This window comes from Numida meleagris, chromosome 3, assembly GCF_002078875.1.
Source record: "Numida meleagris isolate 19003 breed g44 Domestic line chromosome 3, NumMel1.0, whole genome shotgun sequence".
In the NCBI taxonomy this organism is placed as follows: domain Eukaryota; kingdom Metazoa; phylum Chordata; class Aves; order Galliformes; family Numididae; genus Numida; species Numida meleagris.
Genome location: NC_034411.1, coordinates 3706895 through 3734053, shown reverse-complemented (window position 1 = coordinate 3734053; position 27159 = coordinate 3706895). Strand labels below are relative to the sequence as shown.

Genomic DNA, 27159 nt, shown 5'->3' with positions numbered 1-27159 from the left:
TATAAAATTTTATAAGTAAAACCCGAGACTGATTTATCAAGCTCTCAACAGGAACAATTTAATTTAAGGAGCAAAGCAATGACACCCTTTGAAAGACAACATGGTCCCCAGGTAACCAGAATTTCCCAATCTTTTTGCTCAGACGTCGTTATCCTCAGACACCAAATTCTTTGTGGAGCAGTAGGTTATAGACCAGCCACCAAAGTGGTTGCAGGTTCAGTTTCTAAGCTGAGGTGCAAGTAAATCTCCAAATGTGGAAATGTAACTATCACCTTAAACAGCAGCTATGCATCAGACTCATAATAAAGCATTAAGTACAAACCCTGTTTTTTTCCCAGCAGTTATCTTTACAGATAAGACCAGCTCTCAGTGATGTACTCCGCTACCCACTGTGCAACTTAGGACAACTGGGAGTCCAGAATGGACAAAGTTCAAAAAATCCTTTTCTGACATACAACTAATTTTATATTAAACAGAAAAAAGCACAAAGACACAATTTTAAAAGTAAAAGATCGATACCTCTATCATTTTTTGAAACGTTCAGTGTTACTGGGAGCTGAACGGACTCTTGCTCAGGGGGTCATGCTCAACAGACCCATCATTTGTTTGCAAACAGCAGGTAACTCCTGCAGCTGCATTTGCCTGAGCGGTTTGCATTCCATCCCAGGCATGCACTCACACTTGCTGCACTGCAAGTGCCAGAATCTCAGTGTTCTATCTCAGTACTTGTTGCTTCTCTCCTGTCCCCGGATGCTGTGATGTTGCTGGAATGACATGGTCCTGCAGATCGTCCCCTAGCTTGACCAGAAACTCAAGGGATCCATCTGGTGCAGCCAAGGCTTACTCATGTCATCTGCTCTGCTCAGATGCCAGTAACCTCGACACTCATGCACATTATCATCCTATAATATTAGGAAAGTTTAAGCATTACTTTTTGGTGTTCCCAAGTAAATTCTAAGCCACCCTACTATTTGTGATTTCCGTAAAATACACAAACATATTCAAAATAACAACTATTGCCTGAAAAAGCAGCCTGGTGAGGCTGCTGAAACACATTACCTTGCACTCAACAGTTACTTAAGGATGGTGAGAGCACCAATTAGCACGGCCTGCGGCTGCTCAGCCTCAATGCTTCAGTGCACCAAGAATGAATGCACTCCTGAAAAAATGATTATTTTGAACATATACTAATGTACAATCATCCATTAACACGTAAACATTACAGCAGTTGCACAGAAAATTGAGCTTTAAGCATTCAAGACAACTCAGCTATGCGTAACTACGCTGCTTTTGCTTGTCTGCAATGCCATCACACGTCATTTGACACACACAAAGAACTTGTAGCCAGAACGGCCTTATACAAAAGTTTAAGTATAGTTAATTATTTTTTAATGAATATTTCTCTCACCCTAATGAATTCCTTAAAACAGAAACACTCACCTAACACCCCCCCCCCCCCCACACACACACACATACCAAAAACAGATTAAACAACCATGTGTGTTCTGCCATAGTTACCTTTCTCATTTTCAAAGGTATTTCCAACAGAAAAATGTATTTGGGTACAACACTGGAATTTGTGTCATCGTGACCAAGGGATTACAGTGCAAAGCAGCTCTGTGGTCCTGGTCCCCATGGAAACTGGATTCAGATGCTGTCCTTTGCTCGCTGCAGTGCCCAGCTCAGAGCCTTTGTGCCTGATGAGGTTTCTTCCCCAACCTTCCAGCAACAGACCTCACCGCTTCCTCCTGACTCTTTCCTAATTGAGATGCAAATTAATCTCTGTGGCTGATTACACTTCCCTTAAAGCCTCTGACAAGGGCAGCTGGAACCAGAGCTTGCGGACATCCCTACAAGTGACTTCAGCTGTCACTACTGACAGGATGCTGCCAGACCCAGCAGCACGCGACCCCACAAAAGTTACGTCTCAAGTGCTGCCAAACATCACCTTTCCCTTTGCCAGGATTACTGCTTCTTATTTCTCCCTTCCATACTAATTTTCTGGAGTTATTTCACCTTTGAGATATTTTCCTTCCCAGTATGATAAAGTCACTGAACACTTCTATTTGCTTTTTCACATTTCTGGGGCTGCTGTTCTCATTTCTCCAAGTTACAGTTAGCAAAGCAACACCAGGGAGCAAAGTCATTCACTGAGCTTGCATGCTCTGGGAGCTACAAAGCACTGTTACTGCATTGGACAGGTTCGAACACCTCCTTTATGCATCTAGAAATTCACATTACACCTTCTGGCTCACAAAGAATTTTAACGTATCTTTGTATTCATAGAGAACAATTACTGTTGACCTTTTCAGTTAAAAAAAAAGTTTCATTTTCTGTAATAAAAGTTGTGGATGCGTTTCTCTTCTACAACAGTGCCATCCCTGACGGGACCTTCCCACTACAATATGTTTGTCCAGTTTCAGAAATCTCTCAGTTCTCTTTCATCCATCAAATAGAGATGTAGCAGTCGATCCCCTACAGATGTCATTGGTACAAAAGCAGATACAAAAAAGGAAAACAAGAATCTGGGGACAGATATGGTTTCAAATAGACCTCAAACATATGCTGAGAAGCGGCATGTGCTGTCACGTTCGTGCTGCTCATGTTTCACTGCAGACAATGAAGGGCCCAGAAGGGGACCCTGCAGGAAGGTGGGAGCACAGCAGACTGGTGACAACACACTGAGAGCCAAAAGACGAGCAGGATGCAGAAATCAGAGGTCAGTGGTGGGATTACTCGAAGAGGCGCTAGTATCTGTTCAATCTAATGCGTGCAGTTTCTTATGTTAATTTTACTGAACTATTTCATTATTACAAATTACCTATACAAGCAGATGGATTAAGCTACATCCTGCATAGAGGAACTTTGGTCGTTAGCTAGAATTCTCTCATTAAACAGAAGTGGAAAACCTGGCAAGTTTTGAATCATCCTTTAGGTGCTGCCATGGCTTTGCAATTGATGTGCTGCATTCAAATGCTTATGCAGCAACCACCAACTGGCTTTGTTTTATACATGAAATGGGTAAATAATGAAGTTAATCAGAATGAGTTTATTTAACTACAGTGCTACTTTTCATTTCCTGCAGCATGTATGGGATAAAACTCAGCATTTTTTTAATGAAGAATATTTGGAAAATACTGTGTTTTAAAAATGCGCGTCTCAAAGTAATTAATCCATATCCTTTCAAAGATCAAAACACTTCCAAGCCCTTTCTCAAACTCCTCATACTATTAGAAAAATTCTCAAATAAAACCTTTCCCAACGAAAACTAACTGAAATGAGTGTTGTTACTGACATAAGTCATATGATCAACAAAACAAGCTATAAAACATTTCTAGCGTAGCTATGGCTTTATGAGAAAATCCTAAAAAAAGTGAAACCACTTAGTCTGTGTATCATGTAAGAATAACCCCCTTAGTCTGCATATCATATAAGAACAAAAGTTTATCTTACAATCTGTAGAAGAGTATCATACCATCTAGCTATCTTCCACCAACTGTTAGGAAACACATTCTGAAAATCCCCAATTACAGAAATTGTTTGATTAAAAATGGAATTAGAGAACCGAAACACCTGTGCCAGAAGCCAGATCCCATTTGTCTTACTAATGTAACAAGTCCAAGTAAAGTTAGCTGGACTACCTTCTTAAATCAGATAAGAATACAACTGCTATCTGTGTATTAGCTTAATGTACACTGCAGATAACTTCTATTACCATGAAAGAAAATTGAGTATTATCACTACTTACAGTTCAAGGCATCAGTGTAAGTCCAAACCCACTTGTTTGCTGGCTGCTGAGAACATTTGTGTGATATTTTTTTAAGCACTGAATGGCAACAGGGTGTAAATGACTCTTAAAATTGAGCTTGACACGCAGAAAGCTCTGACCTTTTCCAGTAAGTATTTTCAGTAATGCTTACCTCTTAGCAGCAGAATATTCAGAAGAACCCTACCAAGAGGAACTTTGCATCATCAACAGGAAAGGATACAAGCTCTGGTAGAGAGGGATGAGCGATTTGACGGCCCTGCTGGCATTGATGCATGTGGCACATATGAGGCTTGGCAGCAGCTTTGCAGTCACAATGGCTCCATCAAAGAGAGGACCAAAAAACGGCACCTGCAGACCCCAAAAGAAAAACATCGCACGTGAAACTGAGCCGAGGGAAGCTAAAAGGAAGCACAAGAGCGAGTTCCAAAATGACAAACAGAAACAATATGCCCGATTCCCAGGGAATTTTCACAGCAAGGCACCTGCTGCTTGATGAAGGTGAGAGGGAGGCAAGAAGAGGAAGACTTCACACTGAACAGCTCGAGGCACTTCAGATGTTCAGCTACATTATGAGCGACAGTTTGCACTCTGTCTCCTCTGTAAATCACAGTCACGAAGAGGCTCTGAGTCAGCGTGGCAGGTTGGATGCCACACTTGGTAGCACAACATGCTGCATCTTGGATTATATAAATACAGATTATTGACGTTTGGAAAAATAAGCATCAGACCCACAATAACAGTCTAGTAAACTACCTTGCCAGGAAACAGTGTGAGCACATTGTTTTACATACTGACACTTCTAGCATGATCCTAATCTCCTATTTATTAAGTTTTTAATTTTTGTAATTAGTCAGTATATTTGATGTGTATTTGTACATTTCACGGTATATTCAACATGAATTTATTATATACATTAGCAAAATTTGCCTATGAATTGGAAGTTAATGCTCCATTTGGAGCAGATACTCATCTCAGCAGGACACTGACTCACTGGCTGAATCCTCCACTGGCAGGAGCTTTTGCAAAGAAGCATTTGTTTCAGATAATATCCTATAAGCTCCTTCCATGGACTTTTCTAAAGGAAAAAAGTTGAGCTGATCCCTGATCAGGAAATCAGAGGAGATGGCATCTTTGAGGCAGTGCCCCATTAGCACAGTGGGCAGAGGTGACGGGTCCATCTCATGCACAGTGTCAAGATGTGAGAGCTGTGTTACTACTGCAGGGTTACCTCCAGAGGAGCCCACCACACCTCACCAATTGGTGGCATATGGCTCTTCAGACAAAGGCAACATTAGGTAAAAAAGAAGAGAGGCCCAAATACTTTTTACAAGTGAAAAACGCCTGCAATTAGGTAGGTATAATATGCATTAACATGTCAAAAACAGAGGAAAACATGATGATTAACTGCATAGGAAATTTCATTATTGACAAGTAGTCAAACTCACTTCCTTATCACAACCTCAAAATGAAAAAAAAATCTAAGCAGAAGCTAGCAGCAATTACCAATATTTAAGCTATGGATTTTTTCCATCTGTACAGAGGCTTATCACATAAATAAATACCCTCTATTATTCTTCTGCAACTGCTCATGGGTGACTGTGACAGTCATTCAATAAATGGACAAAGAGAATAATATAAATCCCCTGCATCTAGGGAATTCCTCTAATTAGAAGTGGCAATGAATTACAGAAGAAATTTGGATTTAATATAACATCTGCAAATGACAGCTGTCTTTTCACAGTTATTTTGTCATTCCTTTACTTAAAATATTGCCTCCTCGCCCCCACCTCCAAAAAAAAAAAGATTAATGGAAAAGCCTTCCACGGTGTTTTCCTTTATTTTATCATGCTACGGCTACTAACTAGGCAGCTGGAAAAAAAGGTGACAGGAAGAAAATCTTTGCCACGGAACTGATGATGTTCTACAGCATCGTGTTTCTCCAGCTTATTCAGTAACACATCTAGGTGAAGTTTTTAACACACACTCTATCTTTCAAGTACTGACAAAAGGAGATAAAATGTAAATCTACATTTTTATGTGAGTACGAACAAGCAAGTGAAGTACATATTAGTACTAACACTATACGCACACGTAAATGCTGGATATTTTAAGGCAGATTAGCATGTACATACGCTACCATGGAGAGAAACTGATTCTCAGTCTTTTTGACTGTAAGCAGTTTTTGCTTACAGGACTCAGTTACAGTATTTCAGAAACACCTGGAGCCTACGGAGCATGGCAAATTGTCTTAACACGGGGTTTATACACTGAAAATATACACAAAGTGTGGGTTTTTTGTACATCCTATATATGTGTGCGCGTGTGTGTGTACAAATACGCACATATTTCTTTCAGTGAGCAATCTCTCCATTTTTTTTCCAAAAATTATCTGCAACGTGTCGGAATTCTTGAAAGTTCATCAGCTTATGTCTCAAAGTTAAATAGACACACTCCAGCAAACCACGCTTTTCTCTACTACGAAAGCCCTGCGCAACCTTGCAGGGAGCGCTGCATGCCTGTGGGGCACGTGGGCAGAGAAGCCCTGTGTGGGCTGTGGGGCCCAGCTGGCCCCCAGCCACGTCACTGCCACCAGAGGTTAGCAGGAGAGCAATAAGCATGGGAGCGCGGTACAACTGTGAACCCCACCACTTCGCTAATTGCGTGTGATTATTTTTTAAAAAAAACTTTTGGGAAATGAGGAAACACGTTTTTTTTTTCTAGGAAGCAAACCAGATTATTCGAAGAACTGAGTGCCAAGCACATTCTCTGTCAAAAATTTTTCATGAACCAAAGTTGGCGTATGCTTTCTGATGGGAAAAGAAAGCACCGAAGTGGATGATGGAAGCAACTTTTTATTGAGCATGAATGATTTCACGTTGCCAAAGCAAGACGAGTCGTAACCAGAACCAGAACCAAGAGCAGGGTCATCCAAGTCAATGGGAAGCCACAGATCATCAGCCTGCATATGTAGAGCCCACCATAACGCGGGAGAGGGGACAGCTGAACTCAATGCACAAGAGCATGCTCCCCACTGAACGTTTTTCTGCAAGCCAGCATTTAACCAGATATTTGAAAAAATAAGTGTTTCAAATGTTTACATTACAGACAGATATTAGGCTTAGGAGGAATGAAATTTAAAAAAAAGTCAAGGGAAAAATCCTTCCGCTCCTAGACTACCACAACTGTCAATGCAAGTTATCCGTGGACCAGAAATTAATATTCACCACATTGCAAACACCTGCTTCATTATAATTTTCAGGGAAAAAAAATTATTTTTGTTGCACACAGTAAAAGTAGGCAAGGTTAAATAAACCTTTTGAGCACAAAGACTTCAGTTCTATAGCAAGCAGCACTAGTTAAAAGACTGGGGAATGGGTAAATTATTGTACCAAATGGCTGAGAATTAATCTCTGATGACTAGCTGCAATCTAACAAGGCATCTGTGTCCCAGGGAACCCGCAGTATGTCCCTGGCGGTATGTGCAGTGTGTAGAGTCTGCCTGGCATTCTTTGTCCTCTTTTGCAGGCAGCTTTTCGTCTCATTGTTCAGAATATCCTCATGCATCTGTGACGCGTGGAATGCATTCACACTAACAGACTTACTATTGTCTTCCCTCAGAAGCTTTGTCGAGCAAAGACTGCATCACGGTTCCTGATAATTATATTGCTTAATTAATCAAGACAAAAAAAATTTGCAAATCATTGCCCCGTTGCCAAGCAGGGAGATAAAAAATGAAAACAATACAAGCTGAAGCAATATAACAAAAGTAACAGCTATCTGATCAGAAATTCTTATATAATGAAGCTATTAATGCTAAATCGGTTAATGTTAACATTGCTCCAGGTGTCTCTACTTAGATGCAAACAAAAAGGCTAACATTATGTATATAAAAGGCCAAATGTTGCCATGGATTCTGTAACCTGATAGAGAGGACAGCCTTTTCATTTGATTAGGGAATGCAATTTAAATACCAGGGACCGAAGCCAAACAACAGACATTTCTCTCTGCAAGCCTCTTTCATTCACCCTGGGGTCAGTAGCTGGTGAACAAAAGGTCAGCCACACTTGCCCTGGAAATGTCTGGATTAATTTTATTACATTGTAATGGTTTGCACTTTAAATGTAGGGATAACACTAAATTTCCAGTTAGCTATTATTCTTTCTGCCCGTTGGGTATTTTTGACTAATATACAAGATGACACAGCCTTTCTCGGGTTGATTCTGAGAATTTTCAAGCATGTTCATAGTTCTCTGGTTTTCCTTACGGAAGATTCAAAGTTAAAAATTCCAAGAAGTAAACTGCAGAACACCAAGTGCAAGGAAAAGACACTCAGTATTCCAATGTATAAAAGACTTTCGTGTTTGAAATGTCTACTAGCAAGCCTCTAGTTGCCTATGTATAACAGCCCTATCTTTCACAACTCAAAAAAATATCACGTACAGCTGGTAGATAAATCACCTGATGGATGCACTTCTCCACCGCTGGTTATTTTCTTGGACAAACACTGTCCCTCACATAAGGAAAACAGTATTTATCACACTGATTACTTTCATAAAGTATATGCTATATACCCCAGCAGCTATTACATCAGATTTTTTTTTATGCATATGAATATGGACTTGCACACACTTTTGACATTTTCCAAAGAAACAAAATCCATTACTTAAAATAAATAAAAATATCTTGAAATGTGGTTGCATAACAGTGAATTAAATGGCACACAAACTCAAATGCTTTGTTTGATGTAAGAATACTCAATGCCCACCGCACCCCACCCCATTGAGTCAGATTACAATTAGGGTCTTGAAAATATGTGAGGTTATGCCTAGTGCTATACGTACAGGAGTACATACATCTTATGAGGTGAATCAATAACAAAAGTGCAATTTAAATCTTTATTATTTTGCTTCTACTGGCTCACTTTGGAAATTCATCATAATGTAAAACCCTTTGCACAATAAATTCTATGGTTTTCAGAATTCTGAAGTGGTTCTTTAAGCACTGAGCATAATATAATACAACGAATTGCTATTTTAATTGCTATTTGCATTTCTAGCTTTGGAAAAAAAATTCTAAAACATTGAGCTTTTAGCAACAAAACTGTCAGTCACTTGCGCAGAAGATATAACAGATCCAATAAAGCATTCAACGTACCTCTGGTTTCTTCATTATCTCTATGAAAAACATGTGATTCTTCATCGGATAAATAACAATTAAAACATCTCCAAAATCAGTTGGTATAATGCCCCTGCGGTAGTTCCTGTTGTGTTCAGACCAGACGATGTGAACCTCATCATTTCCCAAGTGACGAAGCTGCAACAGCAAATTGGCTCTTTATTAATCAGAGTGATAACAACAGTTTATGAGGGGTCATGGCTTACAAATTGAATTACAGCGTTCAATACTAGAAATATTTCATGACAGAAAAATGTTAAAATATTGTTTTTCTCCATTTGCTCATGAAAAGATCAGCTAAATAATTTGCTTCATTGAGAACAAATTGTTTTCTGACGGCTTAATTAAATAATTATCAAGCTGGCCATTAAAATGATATGTAAATGTACATTATCTACAATAATTTAAGATGGAAATCTGAGTTACTAGAACAAAATGTTAAACACAAGACATCAACTGTCAGTTAAAATAACGCAGCTGTCACAGAAACGCCTTGTCTCTGGATGTCAAGAAACTTTGCAACATGAACCATTATTTCTCACTTTACTGTATTACAAATATTTTCTTGCTGCCTGTGTGTCCAGAGAGGGCTTTTGTTTGAAAACATGAGCACAATGTTTTGGACCACTGCAACTACAGAAGAATGTGAAATACTGGGGAAGTTACTTTATTTGGAGCAGAGTTGCAAAAAATGCAGATAAATTTTGAGTAGGACATACCCCACACGCATCCAAAGAACTGGGTGTTTGCTTTGTTATGGGAGGAAGTGGAGTTGACCTAACAGATGGTAAGAAGTATTCGGCAATTACGTACAAGCTATGCACAACAGTTTCAACTGTAAGCTTTAAAGTTAAAATTTAATCCACGTGCAGAATGTCAGCCCGATTCATAAAGAGAATTTAAGTCCCACTTAAACCTGCAAAGAGCACCTCCTCAGTTCGGTGCCAGGCCCTTGAACAATGCGTACAATGGACCTAACCAAAAAGTCAAACCGTAACTCTGCTTTCTGCATTGTCTCTGCAAAAAAAAAAAAAAAAGAGTTTTCATTGGTAAATCATCTGCACAGGCCTTGTGTCAGCTGATATTATACCAAAGCATTTTCCCTCTTCAGAACCAGGTAGAGCCTTTTAAAGCAAAGAATTTCAATCTCACAAGGCTGAGTGGCAAATGTACCCTACTTGTAAGAGAAACACGCAAACCCATGAACCATGACAGGAATCAAAACCACAAATGTTGCTTACAGCTTAGTACTCTAGAGGAGCAGAAGAAAGCTACATTCAAAGAATGACTCAGATTCTCAGTTTGTTTGAAATGATATCGAAGAAAGACAGTTGTATTTTGTTTAAAGCTATAAATAAATGACATTTTTAATGGTTTGAAGAAAATGCAGTTTGAGTCCGTAAGAAATGTGGATACATTAACAATAGTAATACAAGAGCTTCTTGCACATATAAAATCAGCATGAACTAGTGTTCTCATGGCCATCCTGAACATGTTGCCCAGTTGTAAAGGAAAATTCTAACAGAGGACAGATTTGTTTTACTCCAAAAAGAAGACCTGGAAGATAAGGGTTGGTAGTGTCTTGCCTCCCAGTGCTTTGGGAATGATATAAGGCACACACAGCTACAAAAGCAGGAATCACAATATGTCCAAGTGCCGCTTTTTAATTCACCACGAGTTATTTAGCTAATAATCAAACACTTCTACTGAAAAATCCTCAAACACTTTAAAACTTGATCACACTCAGGAAAGCAAAGCTTGGTAAACAAGAAGTGAGATCAATCTGCGCTTGTTTGGGACAGGAAGAGACAGAAATAAACTACTGGTTTTGCTGCAATCCTCATCAAATGCAGAAAAGCGCATGCTACCACCTTTGTTTTTAAAACGCGCATCCTTAACCACTGCATTTATATAAACATAAAACTGGCACCCATCAAAAACACTTGTTCTCACGAGATCATTCCACTGATAAAAACCATTACGACAATCCTGTCGGCAGCAGCACAGCAGCTGCAGTTTTCCTGGGTGGCTCGCTCCAAGCGCAGGCGGTACGCTCGCCTCCACGTCCTCAACGCAGGGCTGCTCCGAAGGCCAAAGGGACACAGACTGGAGCGGGGGCACGCGCAGGTGGGACAAAAGAACCCACTCCATTAAACGGCCCACAGCAGTCAAGAAAGGAGGAATCTGTCTCAAAACCCCAACACAATCCCCAGCGAGGAGAAGCAGCCCGATTGTTTCAGCGCGCACCCAGCCCAGCACGCGTGGCTGCGAGGGCCGGCACCGGTCGCGGCACACACCTCGGCCTGACCCCCTCTCCCCACTAATTGCATTACCCAGCCAGCTGGCTCCAGAGCGGAGTCGTCTGTTTGCCCGAAGAATTCCTGCTTGTGGGGAGGCAGGGCTGCTCCTTTCGCTAAGAAACAGTCGGGCCTGACATCCCCATTGTTCAGCCGACAGTGCGCCCATCCTAAAATCTAAGTTTTATTTGTAAATTAACCAAGAAACTTCCTGCCAGAACAGTGCTGCCTGGAGACTGATAATGTGTGCCTTTCATTCCCTTTCACTCTTACTGTATCACTGCCAATTTGTTTTTCTGCTGCTCGCCAGCCCTAGGCTATAAAAGCCTTGTAAGACATAAGTGCAATTATAGTCCTGGAGTCAAATGAATTGGACAAATCCAATAGCACAGCTCTGTCCCCACTTTGCAAACCCCTACAGCAGTTAGATTAGCTGCTAAAAATCTAATCTAGCTCCAGCTAACAAATTTCTGCAGCGAAGGAGCAAGAGTTCAGTATGGGGTTGCAAGCAGATTTCTGAATTGAAAAAGTTCTGCTATGACAATGGGGGAAGATGGAATAAATCACTTGAAAATTTTGCAGCCCATCCTTAAACTGTTAGATGCAATTTAGTTAGAACAAGATGGGGGATTGTAGGATGCTGCTACTCTGATTGATTTTCATTCTTGCCACAAGAAATCCAGACCAAAAAATTTAGAAACAGTGATGCTGAACCCTAGAGCAGCAAGAGATATCAGCTGAATTTTTGTTATAACTCTACAAGAAATTACTTCTTCCAGGGCTGTCTTATTTGGAGTGACTTGGGGTGGTTTTTATCTTTCGTTGTTGGTGACATTTCTGGTTTTTGTTTGGTTCTGTTTTTTTGAATGAACAATATAATATGTCAACCTATACTTCCTATAAAGTTATACAAAGTACAAATTGCACAAAAATAAGGGATCGAGTTCATCCTCAGTGGAAGTGCACTTATTCTTGTGAATTTATACCAGAAATGAATCTATCCCCATTTTCAGTAAAAATAAAGGACCAGAATAGTATATTAAGTAAAATTACTGCATCTGCTTAATTCCCCAGCCCACAGAACCCAACTTATGGTCTGCTGTACTACGTCCTTGGCCAGCAGGTGGTAAGACCTTCTGTTCGGCTCCACAGCTCAAGAGCCAAGCAAACTGACTGGTATTGGATTCTTTCTGTCTGTCTGTAGGCAAAATAAGCAACGAAACCACAGAAATGACAAAGATTTAGGAGACATGAGGAAGTTTATGTTCCAAACAGCATCCATGCAACCCTACCTGATGGAAGCACAAGGAAGGTAAGAAAAAGATTATGGCCCCCACTGCATCCCAAATGGGAGCATGATGACATTTTCTCCTCCCAGTAATACTGGTCTCTAACACCATATATTCCTTTTGCAGCAAAAATTAAAATGGAACAGGTACTAAATGCCTTTGCGTACTTCAGTATATTGCCTCCTTGCTGCCAAGATTCACAAGTGAAAATTCAGAAACAGATATTAGAGTTTAACCTTTGAGGTGGTAAGAGCTCTCAACCTGCAGCATGTTTAATAATGCCCTTAGGAATGGTCTGGATCATGCTTAAAGCACTGGTTTCAAATGAGAGCTATTTAATCCATCAGCACTGCCAGTGAATTAGAGAACTACCAATCCTACAGAAATTTTACACTGCCTCTGAAATGCATACTGGCGTCCACTCTTAGCTGCATTTCAGTGAAGTCTGTTAAGAAGTCTGAGCTAATTCGTACAGAAATGTATTCCAGTTTACCAAACAGCTATAGCAAATTAAATAAAGCTGTTCTGTGCAAAAGCACAGAATCATGGAAGACCCCACATTAATGAAGACCCTGAAGTCATGCAGTGCAAGAGATGTAACTTAGAAGGGAAGATTAGATTAAATGACCACAATTAGCCCAGGAAAAGAAAGACTGGGAAAGAGAAGGAAGCAGACCTCAAACATGAGTAAGTCTGCTGCAAAATAATCCGTTCTCTATAACCATGTGGGATAAGGTAAGAATAAATGGGCTTAAACTGAAGCAAAGCAGATAAAACAAAATATAGTCTCATGGTTCAAAAAGAAAGGCCTTGGCGTATGTTGCTGAAGGAAATTATAAAGCATTCATAATGGGAGTTTTTAACTAGTAGCTGAATAAATACCACCCAGGAACAGACACAGACAGCGAAATACAGATAGTCCTACCATGGGTCAGTGACAGAGACTATCCTGTCTCTTAATGTGTGCCACAGCCCTACCTCCCTATCCTAAAGCATTCCGATGACTGTGTATATCTACTAATATCTAGATAACAAGAAGTATACATGATGACAATGTGTAATTTTGCTAACTTTTTTTTTTAATGAAGTACGTAAAGAAAAGAAAAGTTCCATCTTTACTGGGCAACTTTGTAGGGGTGGTAATTGGAAATTCCACTTTTTTACTTCAAGGAGAAGATCATTTCAAAACTAGCTGAAGAACAAATAAAAGCCATCTAGTGGTATTTATAGTTAATTTTCAGAGCACAGTAGTATCATGTGGTAGACTGGATGGCTGTAGTAGCATTAATGCACATTAACAACCTGTGTAGGACAAGTTGCCAATTCTAATTAAAATAGCAAAGATTTGGTAGGCACCTAAAATCTTCTTTGACTAAGCAGCAGTTGGCAAGCACCATAATCTCAAATCAGTCGTTAGGAAAGAAAAACCATTAAGTCCTGATACCAACAAAATTTTGGGCTGGGTTCTGGCCATCTTCGAAGCAGAGTCTGCCTGTCACAATTGTGAATATTTGGATAATGGTTTTAAATATCAGCTGGCTGCTTTTACTACTATGCTTGTCACTTCTCTTTCACTTCTTTTCTTTTCTGGTACACACCAGACGATTCATCTGTAAAGTTTTATTATGCTGCATTTGGTTGTTTTGTTCTACCATACGACAGCAGTTTTGGCAGGCAGACAAGACACAAATGAAATTATTGCTAATATTATTACTAATGGTGGTATTTAAGGCTACCATGGAAATGTTAATTGTGTTGCAGAATCCAGAATTTAGAGGCCATTTAATTCAGATAATCTCGCTGCAGAACACCATGTGGCACAGAAAAGACAGCCTGCTAGGACGAGTCAGCACAATCTGCTTTCAGTGTAAACTTTCATTGAAGCACACGGAGACTACATCGAATGTTTCAAAATACACAGCAACTGACTTACCTTTTTGGTCAGGGAATCATCTGAATCTGATGGCATTCTTGTAGACACATGAAAAATGATTTCCACGGTAGAGGTAGCATAATAGGGTGCTGTCTGTCCAGTGCTGCCATTGCGCTGCAGGCCACCCATAAACCCACCATGTGTTGAGAGATCAACCTAAATGATTGACAGTCATAATGAGAAAAATCTGTCTTTTTTTTAAAGACTGATGAATAACCCTACTTATTTATAAGTCAACAGCTGGTGAGATTGCAACCATCCCAAAGAAAGATAAATCTCTCCGTACAGGTTTGTGATCTTAGCATTAGGTCTGTTGGTTTCCCATTCTTGTATCTGACATCTACTGAAAATAAACAACCCTCAACTACATACTGAGTGATTATCTTTGAGGCTATTCTACCTTCCTATCAGCAACTTGCAGCAACGGAATAAAAGTGCTCTAAGGGCTACATGTGGCTTAGCAAGCCCACCCAAAGCATACACAGCGAGAACTAACTAAAAAGTGCAGAGAAAACATAAGCACTAAGGAAATCTGTAGAAGAAATTGAAATTTCATACTAAAAGAAACACTCTAGAAGAAATTATTCTAAAAAATTATTCAGAGAAACTGCCCCTCTGAAGACAATTCTGTGTCCAAAACCTTATGTTTTCCCAACTGCATCGGTCCAGTTGAGGATGTTACCTCTTGTAGGTCTTGTTTCGCTTAAATTGTTAGATGTGAAATACAGCTACCACGTATTTCCCAAAAAAACATAAATATCAATGTTATTTAGGTTACCAACAGTAAGTGGTAACTTAGTGGTAACCTAGCCAGAAAGTGGTTAGTGGTAACCTAAGTGGTAACCTAATCAAGTGGTAACTTGACCAACACAAACTAAAACCAAGTGCTTTTGCCTTCAGTACCGCAGTCCTTTGTTTGGGTAAGTGGCCCAACCACGTGAGGAGCTAAAAGGAGCTTAAATTAAGGTAAAATTAAGCTACAGCTTTTAACAATGCAGAAAGCACTGTTAAAATAACCACTGCAGGACCACCTGCCCATCAGAAGCAGGATGTGCAACAACAGTGATAATAAATTATGAAATTATATTATAAGGGATTGCACTTTGTGCTTGCCAAGCACACACAGCAAACAAGTGAGTTAGAAAAAGTGTTGTACACCATTCCGGTGAAGGGCAAAAAAAGAAGGAAGAATTCTTTCTTCAGTCACTCTGACGAAGGCTCTAAGGACTTCTGTCAGGAGACAATCTGACCACCACTGCAATCTGATGAGAAGCTCAAGGAAAACCCTCTGAAGCATTCTAGTTCTCTTGGCTGAGCTAATGATGGCTAGAAAAATCTGACCAAGAGGGAGAGAGAAAGCAAGGAGGGGCATAAAGTAAGTAAAGGTTTTGAGAATTAAAGAGATGGGAAATTAAGGAACATGGGAAACTTGATTTATTTAAAATGTTATAGTCCTGGGACACCACTGGCCTGAGGCTTTAAATTCACCTTGCAAGCAATACCTGTTACAGCAGGGAGAATGGAAAGATGTTTAATCCCAGCTTCATGCAATCATGTCACATATTAGACTAAAAAGCATCATCTCTGTATTCTGTAACACAACACTCCCATTTCCCTGTTTCTGCTCGCTAACAGACGCCTTAAACAACCTAGTATGTACCCTACCTTGTAGAAATGATGTGAAAACTTTGTTTTGTATGCTGCTAATTCTAACACATAGTTTTAACATAAACTAATTTAACAATCAATTTTAGATTTTTTTCAAATTAAAGCTCTTTTCCATGTTAGGAGGAAAGTGCACTTACGTCACTCATCACATAACACAACAATTCTAAACTCTGCACTCTGACAACGAATATGTTTATGAACTTGTTTTAAAAGGATTTTACCTTCTTTACAGACTATTTTAAAAAAACACTTCGCTGTTCCTGTTCATCCAGAACATTTGGATTTATAGAATTCTGCCAAATAAAATGACCTTCTACATACTGCTAAATATTACTGCATATTAAAATTTACTTTTCTTCTTCAAGAATTAAAAAATAAGCAGGTATATAAGCAGTTTGTTCTCCATTTACCTACTTGAACTGGCTTACACTTGATTTTCATAGCTCTTCAAATCATGACTTTGCCTAAATTTGTGATTTTACCTCCCAACCCAGTCCAGCAACAAAATCTTCATATGCCTGGCTTCCCCTGGCATTGGACAGTATTGAACATTTGTCCTCCTGTCCTTCTGCAATGTAAAACACTGCAATCTTGTGAGTTTCTCGGCTGTAATTAGATATAACAAGAAATGAGAATTAAAAGAAGTTTTAGGTCACATTATTCTTTATATCACCTGCCCTCTAAAACCGTGTTTTACTCTAGGCCTGTTTCTTTGATGCACACAAATGCATCACAGGACTTCAGAAGTATCTATCTACACCATTTTTTCCCCCACAACCACACTGCAGAGACACTGCTGTTCAGAGAGCAGAGCAAGGGCCATTCTCTCTGTGCATCAGCTGAAGAATTGATGATCAAGTTTCATTTACAGAGTACACTTACATCTGTGCAACCTTGCTGAAGACACTAAGATTGCACAGCTGTTAATGAGAGTACAATCTGATCAAGAGAATTTCATTTTAATTATGGGGTAAGTATATATGAGAAATTAAAAATCAGGTACTGACTTTTAGCTCCTGGGTTGAGTTTTACCAGGCTGATGGTTACAACTGATCTGGTATGAAAATTGTTGGAATGCAAGAAAATCAGAACTCTACAATACTGCAAATGTGCCAAGGAATGAAAATAAAACATAACATTCAGAACTCTATTCTACCTGGCTGTAAAAGAGTGGAATGAAGATTATTCCTTAAAGTACTGCTCTTGACAGAGGGATCAATCTGCAGAAAAGTCCTTTGCGTGGGTCGATGCAAAGTCATGAAAAATTTTGGAAATTCTTCCCTCCCCTCTCGGCTAAAGAAAACAGGAAACAGGCTGTTGTGTCTTACTGCTTGCTATTTTGAATTCTGTGTAGATAGAACCATTGAAAATAGCTTGTCCATCCACTCTGCAACTCTTTAGAAACAAAAGTTCCATTTTTCATACAAGTTTTTGTACTGCTAGCACATGCAATTTTAATGATTGGTTTTGGTGATGTACTTACTCTTTCTTGTGAAACCCCGAGCTAGTAAACATTACCTACCATTGGCGAGAATCCAGATTTTTCAGTTCTCTCAGTAATTTTGAATTTTTCTTAAGAAGGTGAAAGCTTTTCCTGCAAATATATAAAAATAATTAGGAAGGAAAATGCAAGAATATATAGGCACTATTTTCTCATTCAAATTACTAAGAGAAGGGAATCAATTCAGCATGACTCAGCGGAAGTTCATTTCCTTTCTACTCTAAATCTGCAGTTGTCTACTGAAAATAATCATGGATGCAGGTATATGTGAAAGTTCAAAACTGCACTCGGACTACCAACCAAGTACATAATTCTTGCTTTTTTGAGTGTGCATATGTTTGAGAGTAGAAGTGAGAAAAATTTGCCTTGAAAATCATCAGATTCATAAGTAACTCATAGAATTTCAGACTAACAAGTCTTGCTTGGATGACTGTAAGTCAGAAGAGCAGTGCTACAGCAGGGGAGGACAGTGTGTGGATCTGGATTATTTTTTCAAGGTCAGAAGCTGCAAAAGCACTGTGAACATGTTCTGAGTCCTCTGTTCCTACCTTCTATCCCAGGAGTTCATTCCTAAGTCATTTAGCAACAGCCGACAGAAATAAAAGGATGCTTGAGGTTCAGCAGGATGTGGTTCTTCCTGACGGGCCACCTTCATATTCAAGTCTGAGCTGCATTTTAAAATATACTCATTTTCCTGGACACTTTGCCTCATCAGGGCTTCAGTGATTGCATTCTCTTGGTCGTAGCTCATACCAAAAGGCGGTGGCGATGGCTCATTCAGCTTCCGCTGAGGATGTAAAAGGCATTCAGGACTAGTGTTACCAATCTTCTCCAGCAATTTGTCAAGAGCATCTTCTCCTTCTTCCACCTGAGAAACGTCTTTTTGGGAATTGAAGTGGTGCTCAGAGTTGCCTGAAACCACAAATGAGTTTGCTGCACTCTGCCGTGGAAGGCAGCCCTCCAAAGGTCCATACAATATTCTGCCATCCCAAGAGTACTTCCCTGAGATATCTCTGACAATTACCCTTACATCCGAGGGGGCTGCTGCTGGCTCAGTGTCTTTCCTCTTTTCTGCAGGAATTTGGAGGTACGATATGAGAGTACTGTCATTAAACACGAAGAGCTGGAGGTTGGGACTCCGGAAGACTTCTGATGACAGCTCGGAGGATTCCACGTACGAGTTGTCATGATTCTCACTGAGGAGACTGTGCAGGATGGCAGGACCTCCACTGAGTGGGTAGTGGCTCAAATGGTTCACCAGATGAGTCATAACCATCCGTGCCGTTAAAGGTATTAGTTCTAAGTTCCTTCTTCTTTTTTCTAAAACAATCAATAGGGGTAACAGATCAGTAAAACCAGCAAGAGGCAATTAAAAATAGCATCTGCAAATTTCTGACATGTTTTAGAAGTTTGCCTTAGTTGTTCTCAAAATCATTCCTTTTTAAGAAACTATCTACAACTACTGCACCAGTAATTCTACCCCCCACACATCCTCATTTAACACATCCTTTGAAATTTTCTGACATCCAGGTCTTCATCCAATTTGTAAGAAGTACACGCAGCACTGCACAGGGGTCCCACAGCACCTGCTGTCACTGCAGTTTCACCTGGCACGTTAAGGTGCTCCTCCTTACCTCCCGTATTCCCACAGTCATCAACACAGCAGTCAGGTCAAGAGAGGGACAGGGGGAAAAGAAGCAAAAGCAATGGAGAGGTGCAACTAAAAACCAATGCTTCTCCATTTTTAGCAGTCATCTGAAAACAGCATCATGGTAAAGTTCATTGCATCAGGTGGGAGGCTCTCTGGACCCACAGACAGGCCCTCATCATGGGCAAATAAACCACAGTTATCTCATAAACCAGTAGGGCTCTGGAGTTGTGTTGTGCCTCCAATTCTTCTACTGGAGTGTTGTTCCAGAGTTATATTCCACTTATACTCAGATTTTTTTCTCTTTTTTAAGGTAACGTTCATTTTCAGCTTAAATTCATTTTTCTTCCACTTACAGTGTTTTCCTCTTTCCTTGGCATTTGCACCTACTAATACACTTCTAGAAAACAGGTATATCCCTTTTCAGCTTTCAAAAGCCAAAATTCTTCAGCCTCTCTGTCATAAAAAAATATTCTTTTCCTGAATTCCCTAGCAGTAAATCTCTGTGCCTGCTCCAGTTTGAATTAATCTTTTTTTTTTTAAGAAACAATTAAACCGAAGCAACTGTAGAGCACTAACATATCTGAGATGAGAAACACCTTGTTCTAACTGAAATGGCAAACATACCTGACATGGACCCTTATCTTCCTGCTATTCACAATGTCCCTACTCAGGAGGAGTCCTGTGTAAAATAAGTCTTTGTGTTTCCTTTTTTTTCTTTCAGTTAAAATTGAAAATGCGTATACAGAAAAAAAGAAATAAAAAACCTGAAGGACTCAAAAATAGCGAAGTATCAAAAACTGAACACACTATTTTAAAGTAGCATTCCAAAACCAACAATAGCTTGCACTACTTAATACTGCACCTTTACTTTTTATTTTTCAGCAGAAATTAACTAAGGCACATTAATATATGGTAATATTTAATTCACAGTTGAACAGCCACTGTTTTGAAAACTTTTAACAGGGTTTGAAATAAAAGGTGGTTTCTAAGATAAAACAAAAATTGCTTTGTACATTTGGATGCATACTTAAGCTGCTGTTAAGGAGTGTGTGACATGATGCAGCTAGATCCACATAATCTCTTTTCACTTTTGACACCAGTAGCATTGTGAGTCAGCAGGAATACTGTATTTATGCAGCTGCAAAATCTGGTTCGAATCACACATGTAATTCCAAAATCACTCAGAACAGGTGTATCATGGAGTCATTTCTAATGAAAGATTCAAGAAAGGCTGCTGCACACTCCTGAAAGAAGCCTGATTTAGAGCTTATCTTAGTTGCTGAAATTTAACCACATATGTCGAATTTTAAGTAGAACCTAAGGCAGAAACATATTATCAGTCTATTCTATTCCTGTAGAACTTCTGCATTCTATGGCACCACAGCGTCATTTTCTTTTTTTTCTGGTCATCCTATCTTAAAATAATTTAAAAACTATTCAAGCAGTAATTGTTGTGAAAGGAGTAAGGAAATGCATGTTTGCAAGGAAGAGATTTAAGCTGGAAACTTTAACCTCCTAGTACAGCCATGCCAGTCCTCATCACGCTCTGTGAATTCTTGTACCTTCAGCAACAGTGAGCAGGTTGCCCAAATCGGTGGCAGAGTGGCACTGGGCTGGCTCACAGCTCGTGACATTCCCCAGAGGCAAAAATGGGTCATAGTCACTAGAAGACAGATCCGCAAGACTCAGCACGTAATGGCTTTGCTGGGTGTACGTACTGGAGCCATTCACACAGCAGTGCAAAACCTGTGAGTAGACAAGCGTGGCATCAAAGGAGTGATGAAGAACAGACAGAAGTACCCACTTACACTGCAAGGAGGGACCCACTATAATTTTACATTATGAAAGCCAGCACATGCTACAAAAACATCCATGTCTAAATTGAGAGCTTTTAAAATAACTCTCTTTTTCGCTACTTGTTCTGTACTTTAACAGTTCACTTCAGGACTTATTTCGTATTTTAACAACTTCCATATTTTAACAGGCCACTCCAAATAATTCAAATATTTCTGCTGAGATGACTTGCTCTGAATCATTATTTTGAGTATTCTGCCTTTCTCTTTTCATCATTTTCTGTGTTCCATGTCTCTACCTCAAATAAACCACTTTTCTTCCTTTTCAAGATCCATCACATTCATCTTACTGTCTTAATACTTTAAATTCTTGACTTCTTATCTGTATGATTTTGCCCACAGTGTGAGAATTCATGTTTCTCTACAGCATGCTAAAAAATGCTTCTGTGCCTAAGAGGATCTGCAAAAAGCATCTTTAAACTTTTAGGCATAATAAATCATGCTCATTTCTCATACTCACTCTGTAAATGTAGTCCAGTAAAGGAGCTTTGGATGCATGCTGATCTTCAAGGACACCAGCAGACACTGGCTCCAGCAGCATTTTCATAGGCAATGCCATACACCAATCCAACAAGCAAAGTAGCAGTGAAACTATAAACTAAACAGAAACACATAGCACAGTGTTCAGGTATTATCTATCACATTCACACATGCTTAAACGTATGCACTTAAAAGGTTGAAGTAAGACTTTGGTTCAAAGCCATGTCACTTAATGACTTGCTCAAACAGCACAAAGAAAGAACAGAGACTCATCAGTTCAGTGACAAACCTTTTTATCTGCCTCCACACAGGAATATTCAGCACTTGGCAGAAGAAATGCAATAGTGGCCACAAGGATCTATGTTAAAAGAAACAGAATTTGAGAAAGATGTTTAACTTCTTTCACTATAAAGACAAACTTCATTTGAACAGGGCATGAAAAAGGTTAAAGTCTCTTAGAAGCATCCAGCTGCCCTTGTAAATCAACATACAGGTGAAACAAAGTTTTGCTGAGCATTCTGAAAATAAAAGGCTACAGATGAGAAATGCATGCATCCAACTACAGCAAGTAAGACTCCTAACAATACTTGCAGAAGAAATAAAAAGTTAACAGACAGCTGGGGTTCCTTTAGCTCAAGTAAAGAATGAGGACAACTTTGCATATGATTTCCACACAAATATCTTAAACTGACGTACTTCAGTAATTTTTCTGGACAGAGAGGATTCATACTCCTGCAGCTTTTGCCAGTAAGAAACAAGCAGCTGGAGAACATCGCAGGCTACCTGAGCTACCAGTTTATTAGCAAACTGGAAGAGAAGAAAAGGTAATTAAAAACAATATATGTAGGTATGATCACAGAATCATGATTACAATGATACAATGCAATTCGTTTTTCTACTTCTTAAATTATTTTTCATCCCTACAAACGATAAAAAACTGTTTGCAAAATCACACACTCAGCGTAAGGAAACAGCAGACAACATTAACTACATAGTCTTAAGATTATATTATCATATTCTCTTATATTATATATAAGAGTCTCTGGCTGCATATTCACATGCTGTTTTTGCAAATGTTTTGCCCCTTTATACAGTAACTTCAAAGGAGCAGTAAGAATCTGGACCACGCTCACCAGAGCTAATAAACTACTAAGTACATGCAAAGCTCCAGAACCAGAAGGCATCTTTTAGGTGATGGCCAATGTCACATTGCTAATATTATGCAAAGAGTCAAGAGTAACGTCCTGTCAGTGGTGTAAGCAACAAAGACAAGCCAGCATGCCGTGCTCCATACAATCAGTAACTGTTTCAAAACTTGAAGTATGATTTTTACAGAATGTTTATTAACTACAGTGATTGTTGCAGCATTACCTTTAGTGTCACACCTATGACATTGATTGCTTCCTTCACTTGAGGGTGGTTTGTGCACTGTGTTAGTTCTTCACATATCCAAATTCCGAGGCCACAAATGGCTATGCATCTTTTTTTTTAAAGAGAAAATAATTTTGTCAGACATTTTAACAGAGTCCAGTTTTCCTCTACACTTCACTCTTTCCAAATTTGCACTTTGGAAGGTAAAAACCACTCGTCCATCAGACAGCAGCTATCACTGTACAGTAGCACTAGACAGTTATTAAAAAAGAATCTTGAAGGAATTTGTCGAAGACTATTCCTCAATCAATCAGGAAAAAAAAAAGATAGAAACAAATCAACTAGTCCAGCACACCTAAGATATGACTTCTTCCAATTTTAAGTACATTCAAACAGAACAGAACTCTGAAGTGCAAGGCACTTAACCACAGTACATGCCATCTTTGGGAAACAGAAATATTCCTTCGAATTATACAAAATATAAGCAGGCCCTGTAAAAATCAATGAGCAAAGATAGGGGGGAAGCAATGTACAAAGATCTCTTTTACCTCTCCCAGGTCAAACAACAGGTCAATATCTTAACAGCACAGAATGGACTTTATCTCAACAGGGCCAAAGAAAAGAGCTCCACTCAAAACACAAGGCAAGTGTAAAAAAATTCAGCTGTACAAAGATCGAAAAATATGTAGGGAGAAAGACTCTCTGATATTCTCTATGATTCTATGATACTCCCTTTTTCCACTTGACTCGGTATTTTACCTCGCAGCTTCACTTGGCTCCTCTGTAGCATTCTTCAGTAAAATATTTATGAGGTAACACTAAAACAATACAATAAATTAGAGTAAGTGACTTTTTCATAAATCCACTTTACTTATAATTGTTTAATTTTGACATAATTACAAGCAAAATGAACTTTAAGTCTCAGGCTATTTTAAAATACTTACACTACAAGTTTGTTTTGGCAAAGGAGAATTACTTATGGATTACAGTTCAGGTATACAGACCCTTGTGGATAAATCTAATCGACTCAAGATCATGTAGAGGCAGCAAGATGGACATCAGTTCATTTTCAGTGTCGGCAGGTGTTTACTAACCGTGAGTATTCAACACTTCCTAATATGATGTTCAAGCATTAAGGAAGCCATATTTTTAAAGAAAATCAGTGTCTTCTTTAATACAGAAAAGAGACATTTAAAATCTAGACTGCTTTAGCATTCTTCTGATGAGAGTCTGGGGCCTGATGAAGAAATCAAGCTGAATGTGTTAAAGGTTTTATGTTCTCTCCATTTTTACCTTCAAAAGCCACAAAGGAATTCAGAGATTCCTCCTCATATTTACCCAATTTTCTGTGGTGGATTAGCAAAGCGCTTCAAGTTTATTGAGGCTGGTGCAAGGGTAACTGAGCGGGTATCACCAGCAAATCATGCTCCAGGTCATATTTTTGGGGGTCTTTGGTGGAGAGCGTGTGTATTTTTTCTCCTCCAAGATTGTTAAGGTCACTGAATTACAAAGCTTTCCATCCAGCAGAACAATTAACATCCCAGGGTGTCTCACTGAAATTACTTACTGGACAAAGACGATTCATGTAAAGCTAGTGGTTCTGTCTAATTGGGGAATTTACTTAACGTTTCACTATAATACCAGTAAGGCAAAAACTGTTTCCCCCTTAGGCACACCCCACACTTCTTAGAGGACAAGCTAACATAGAGACTTACACTGAATGGACACTTTAAATAATACCACCACTGCCATTTAATGAATTGACACTGCAGACAACTGGCTGGAAAACATAGTATTTGATTATAGCCAATTCACTGTCTTTGAAAATAAAATGTAATTTGCTCTAAGCTTTGTTAATTTTATGGTGCATGTTAAGCAAAGCAATGCTTATCAAGTAAGTATGTACGTGTGCTGCTGTGGGGTTTGGAGGAGAAGGAGGGATTTACTATTTAAACAAAAAGCATTCAGTAAAAATACAGTGATTAAATAATAAAGATGTTAGGCTACATACAGATCTCCCAATAAAACGTGGCTTTACCTTCACATCGGCACTTCCCGCAATCACCTCACCACCTTCTGACATGGGCTGCAATAGGGGGATTTCTTGGTAGATATTTGGAAAGCAAACAAGAGACCCAAGGATGGTATGAGCTTCTGAACGGGGGGCCTAACAAATGGAAAAGGGAACAAAAATATTTTCTTCATAAAGTTATAAAAACGATGCAAGCTGTGAAGCTAGTGTGTATTGTTGGAAGTACTAAATGTTCACAATACAACACAGAAAGTGTCCTGAGGAACACGTCCCAGTAGCTTTTCCTTTACAGCTACTGCAGAAACAGCATTCAAGTGGTGACTAGCAAACATCTGTTTGTCCACGCTTTTTGCTGCTACGTTTTTCGGCTCTTTCTCTGATGCAGAACTCCTCTTCCAGCATAGATCTGGCACTGCTTGTACATTTTAGTCCTGCTGAAAATATGTCACGTGCTAAGTTTTATGCTTGCAGGATAAATTAAGTGTTTTGGTTTTTTTACAACACTTTCCATGGAAAGTCGAGCCTTCATTCCTTGTTAGCATTTTAAGCTTTCTCAGTGATCAGGGTGATCAGTTTTTTTTTTTAAAGAGATGCCAGTAAATTAACATCTGTAAGTGCTTTGAAGGACAACGCAGCAAGACTCACTGTTTCACTTCTGCTGAAACCTGAGAGGTCTGTGTCTCTAAGCCATCCGCTCAGCAGCACAGAGCAGCAGTAAAAACACGTGGCCAAAATGGACAGAAAGGTCTCCTTGAAGCGCAGTTCCAACACTTTCCTGTTTTTTCCAGGACTGTCAGGTCATTACCCTTATTTTGGCCTCCATTCTTACTTTGCTATTTTATTTTCCTTCATTAATTTAATCATTTATAAACCCATTTCTGTTAGTGTTGATACTTGGCAAAACATTCTGCATCACCAAACAAGCTCCATGCCTTCAATACTCAGTGAAAAACACTAACGGGATTCCGAAATCCAAGCCCTGCTTTTAGCACGCAAACACGCTGCAGCATTGGTGAGGATGTGATTTCTCACACTTTGGCCTTTTGATGAAACACCTTTGCAATACGAGTGTGTCACCCTACCCCTCGCTTTCACACATCAGCTGCCATGGTATCTGCCCCAAGAGTCCCGGCTGGCATTGCACTAATGAGCCCACACCTGTTGGAGTGCAGACATCCCAAGCTCATTAGCAAGCAGGCTCACAGGCCGGGTATTACCATGCTCACCTCCAGCAGGTCTGTGCTCAGCACTCTGGCTGCTGCCGTGATGAAGTCTCCTATCAGCATCGTAAAGCCAGGCAAACCCAGGAAGAAAAACCAAGGTGGGCAATGCTTTATGACAGTATTCAAGATATCCTGAAAAATGAAGAGAAGTTACCTGCTTGAGAGAGAAATGACTAAAAATAACAACCCACCAAAACCCTACAGGGGGAGTTTGAGAAGATTTAAGTTGGTAACTGACCATTTCCACACTTATCAAAGTGACATTTCACTGAGCCACACATAATGATGACTACAAATGCATTTAGAAGAAAAAGTGTGTTCAGTATTACAATGACAATGATACTCCTAAATTCCTACTAAAACAAACACACGTGTCTATTCATTTCTAATTGTAAAACAATTGTTATCTTGTGAAACAAGGCTTTGGATTGAAGAGATCCAAGCTGTTAATCAATTTAAGATGGAAGTTTTACACCATTCCAAATGAGTTTTTTTCCTAAAATCACATGACTCTCAATTCTGTAGCCATAAAAACAATGAAGTGACATGAACTGCTGTTGCCTTTCCCCAAAGGAGCTCAAAGCAGGTAGCTTACAACTGCTGGCAGCTCTAGCACGTAAGGGATTTTTCAGCCCCTCTGGGCTACTTGAGAAATAGTGATGTCAGATGTAAGAAGTGACTGCTCTCAGCACAGTAACACAGATAAACCTATGCTAACTGGCTTGTTATAGTTCACTATTCTAAATAATTAAGATAGCAAGTACAGATAATCCTTGGGGAGGGAAAGGCAATTCTCTGCTGAACATTTGACGAAAGTCTTTTTTGCTTTTACTTGGGTTTTTTGTGTTTTTTTTTAAAGCTTGCACTGTATCTGTATGAGTAGACCACCAGCTACAGATTGCTCTCATAATCACCCC

General features: G+C 39.4%; 1 protein-coding gene and 1 long non-coding RNA gene across 5 annotated transcripts in view; both read right to left on the bottom strand.

Moving 5' to 3' along the window:
• RALGAPA2 (Ral GTPase activating protein catalytic alpha subunit 2) overlaps positions 1 to 27159 on the bottom strand; it is a 123787-nt gene that overhangs the window by 34216 nt on the left and 62412 nt on the right. For 3 of the 4 annotated variants that reach the window (XM_021392221.1, XM_021392217.1, XM_021392218.1), the window contains exons 24-37: positions 26246 to 26374; positions 25026 to 25154; positions 23747 to 23805; positions 22988 to 23096; positions 22313 to 22423; positions 21906 to 21974; positions 21597 to 21734; positions 20846 to 21029; positions 18181 to 18952; positions 17654 to 17725; positions 16614 to 16737; positions 14464 to 14619; positions 8924 to 9082; positions 3990 to 4117 (exon numbers count right to left, since the gene is read on the bottom strand). In XM_021392221.1, coding sequence (XP_021247896.1) covers positions 3990 to 4117; positions 8924 to 9082; positions 14464 to 14619; positions 16614 to 16737; positions 17654 to 17725; positions 18181 to 18952; positions 20846 to 21029; positions 21597 to 21734; positions 21906 to 21974; positions 22313 to 22423; positions 22988 to 23096; positions 23747 to 23805; positions 25026 to 25154; positions 26246 to 26374 — 2339 coding nt within the window. Of the gene's footprint in view, positions 1 to 3989; positions 4118 to 8923; positions 9083 to 14463; positions 14620 to 16613; positions 16738 to 17287; positions 17425 to 17653; positions 17726 to 18180; positions 18953 to 20845; positions 21030 to 21596; positions 21735 to 21905; positions 21975 to 22312; positions 22424 to 22987; positions 23097 to 23746; positions 23806 to 25025; positions 25155 to 26245; positions 26375 to 27159 lie in introns of those variants that run through there. The other variant, XM_021392220.1, reaches the window with a different exon arrangement.
• Positions 33 to 3983, bottom strand: LOC110396538. Its single transcript, XR_002437037.1, has 2 exons — positions 1060 to 3983; positions 33 to 902 (listed from the first exon to the last, which is right to left on the bottom strand). It is a non-coding gene; the product is annotated as an uncharacterized LOC110396538 (long non-coding RNA).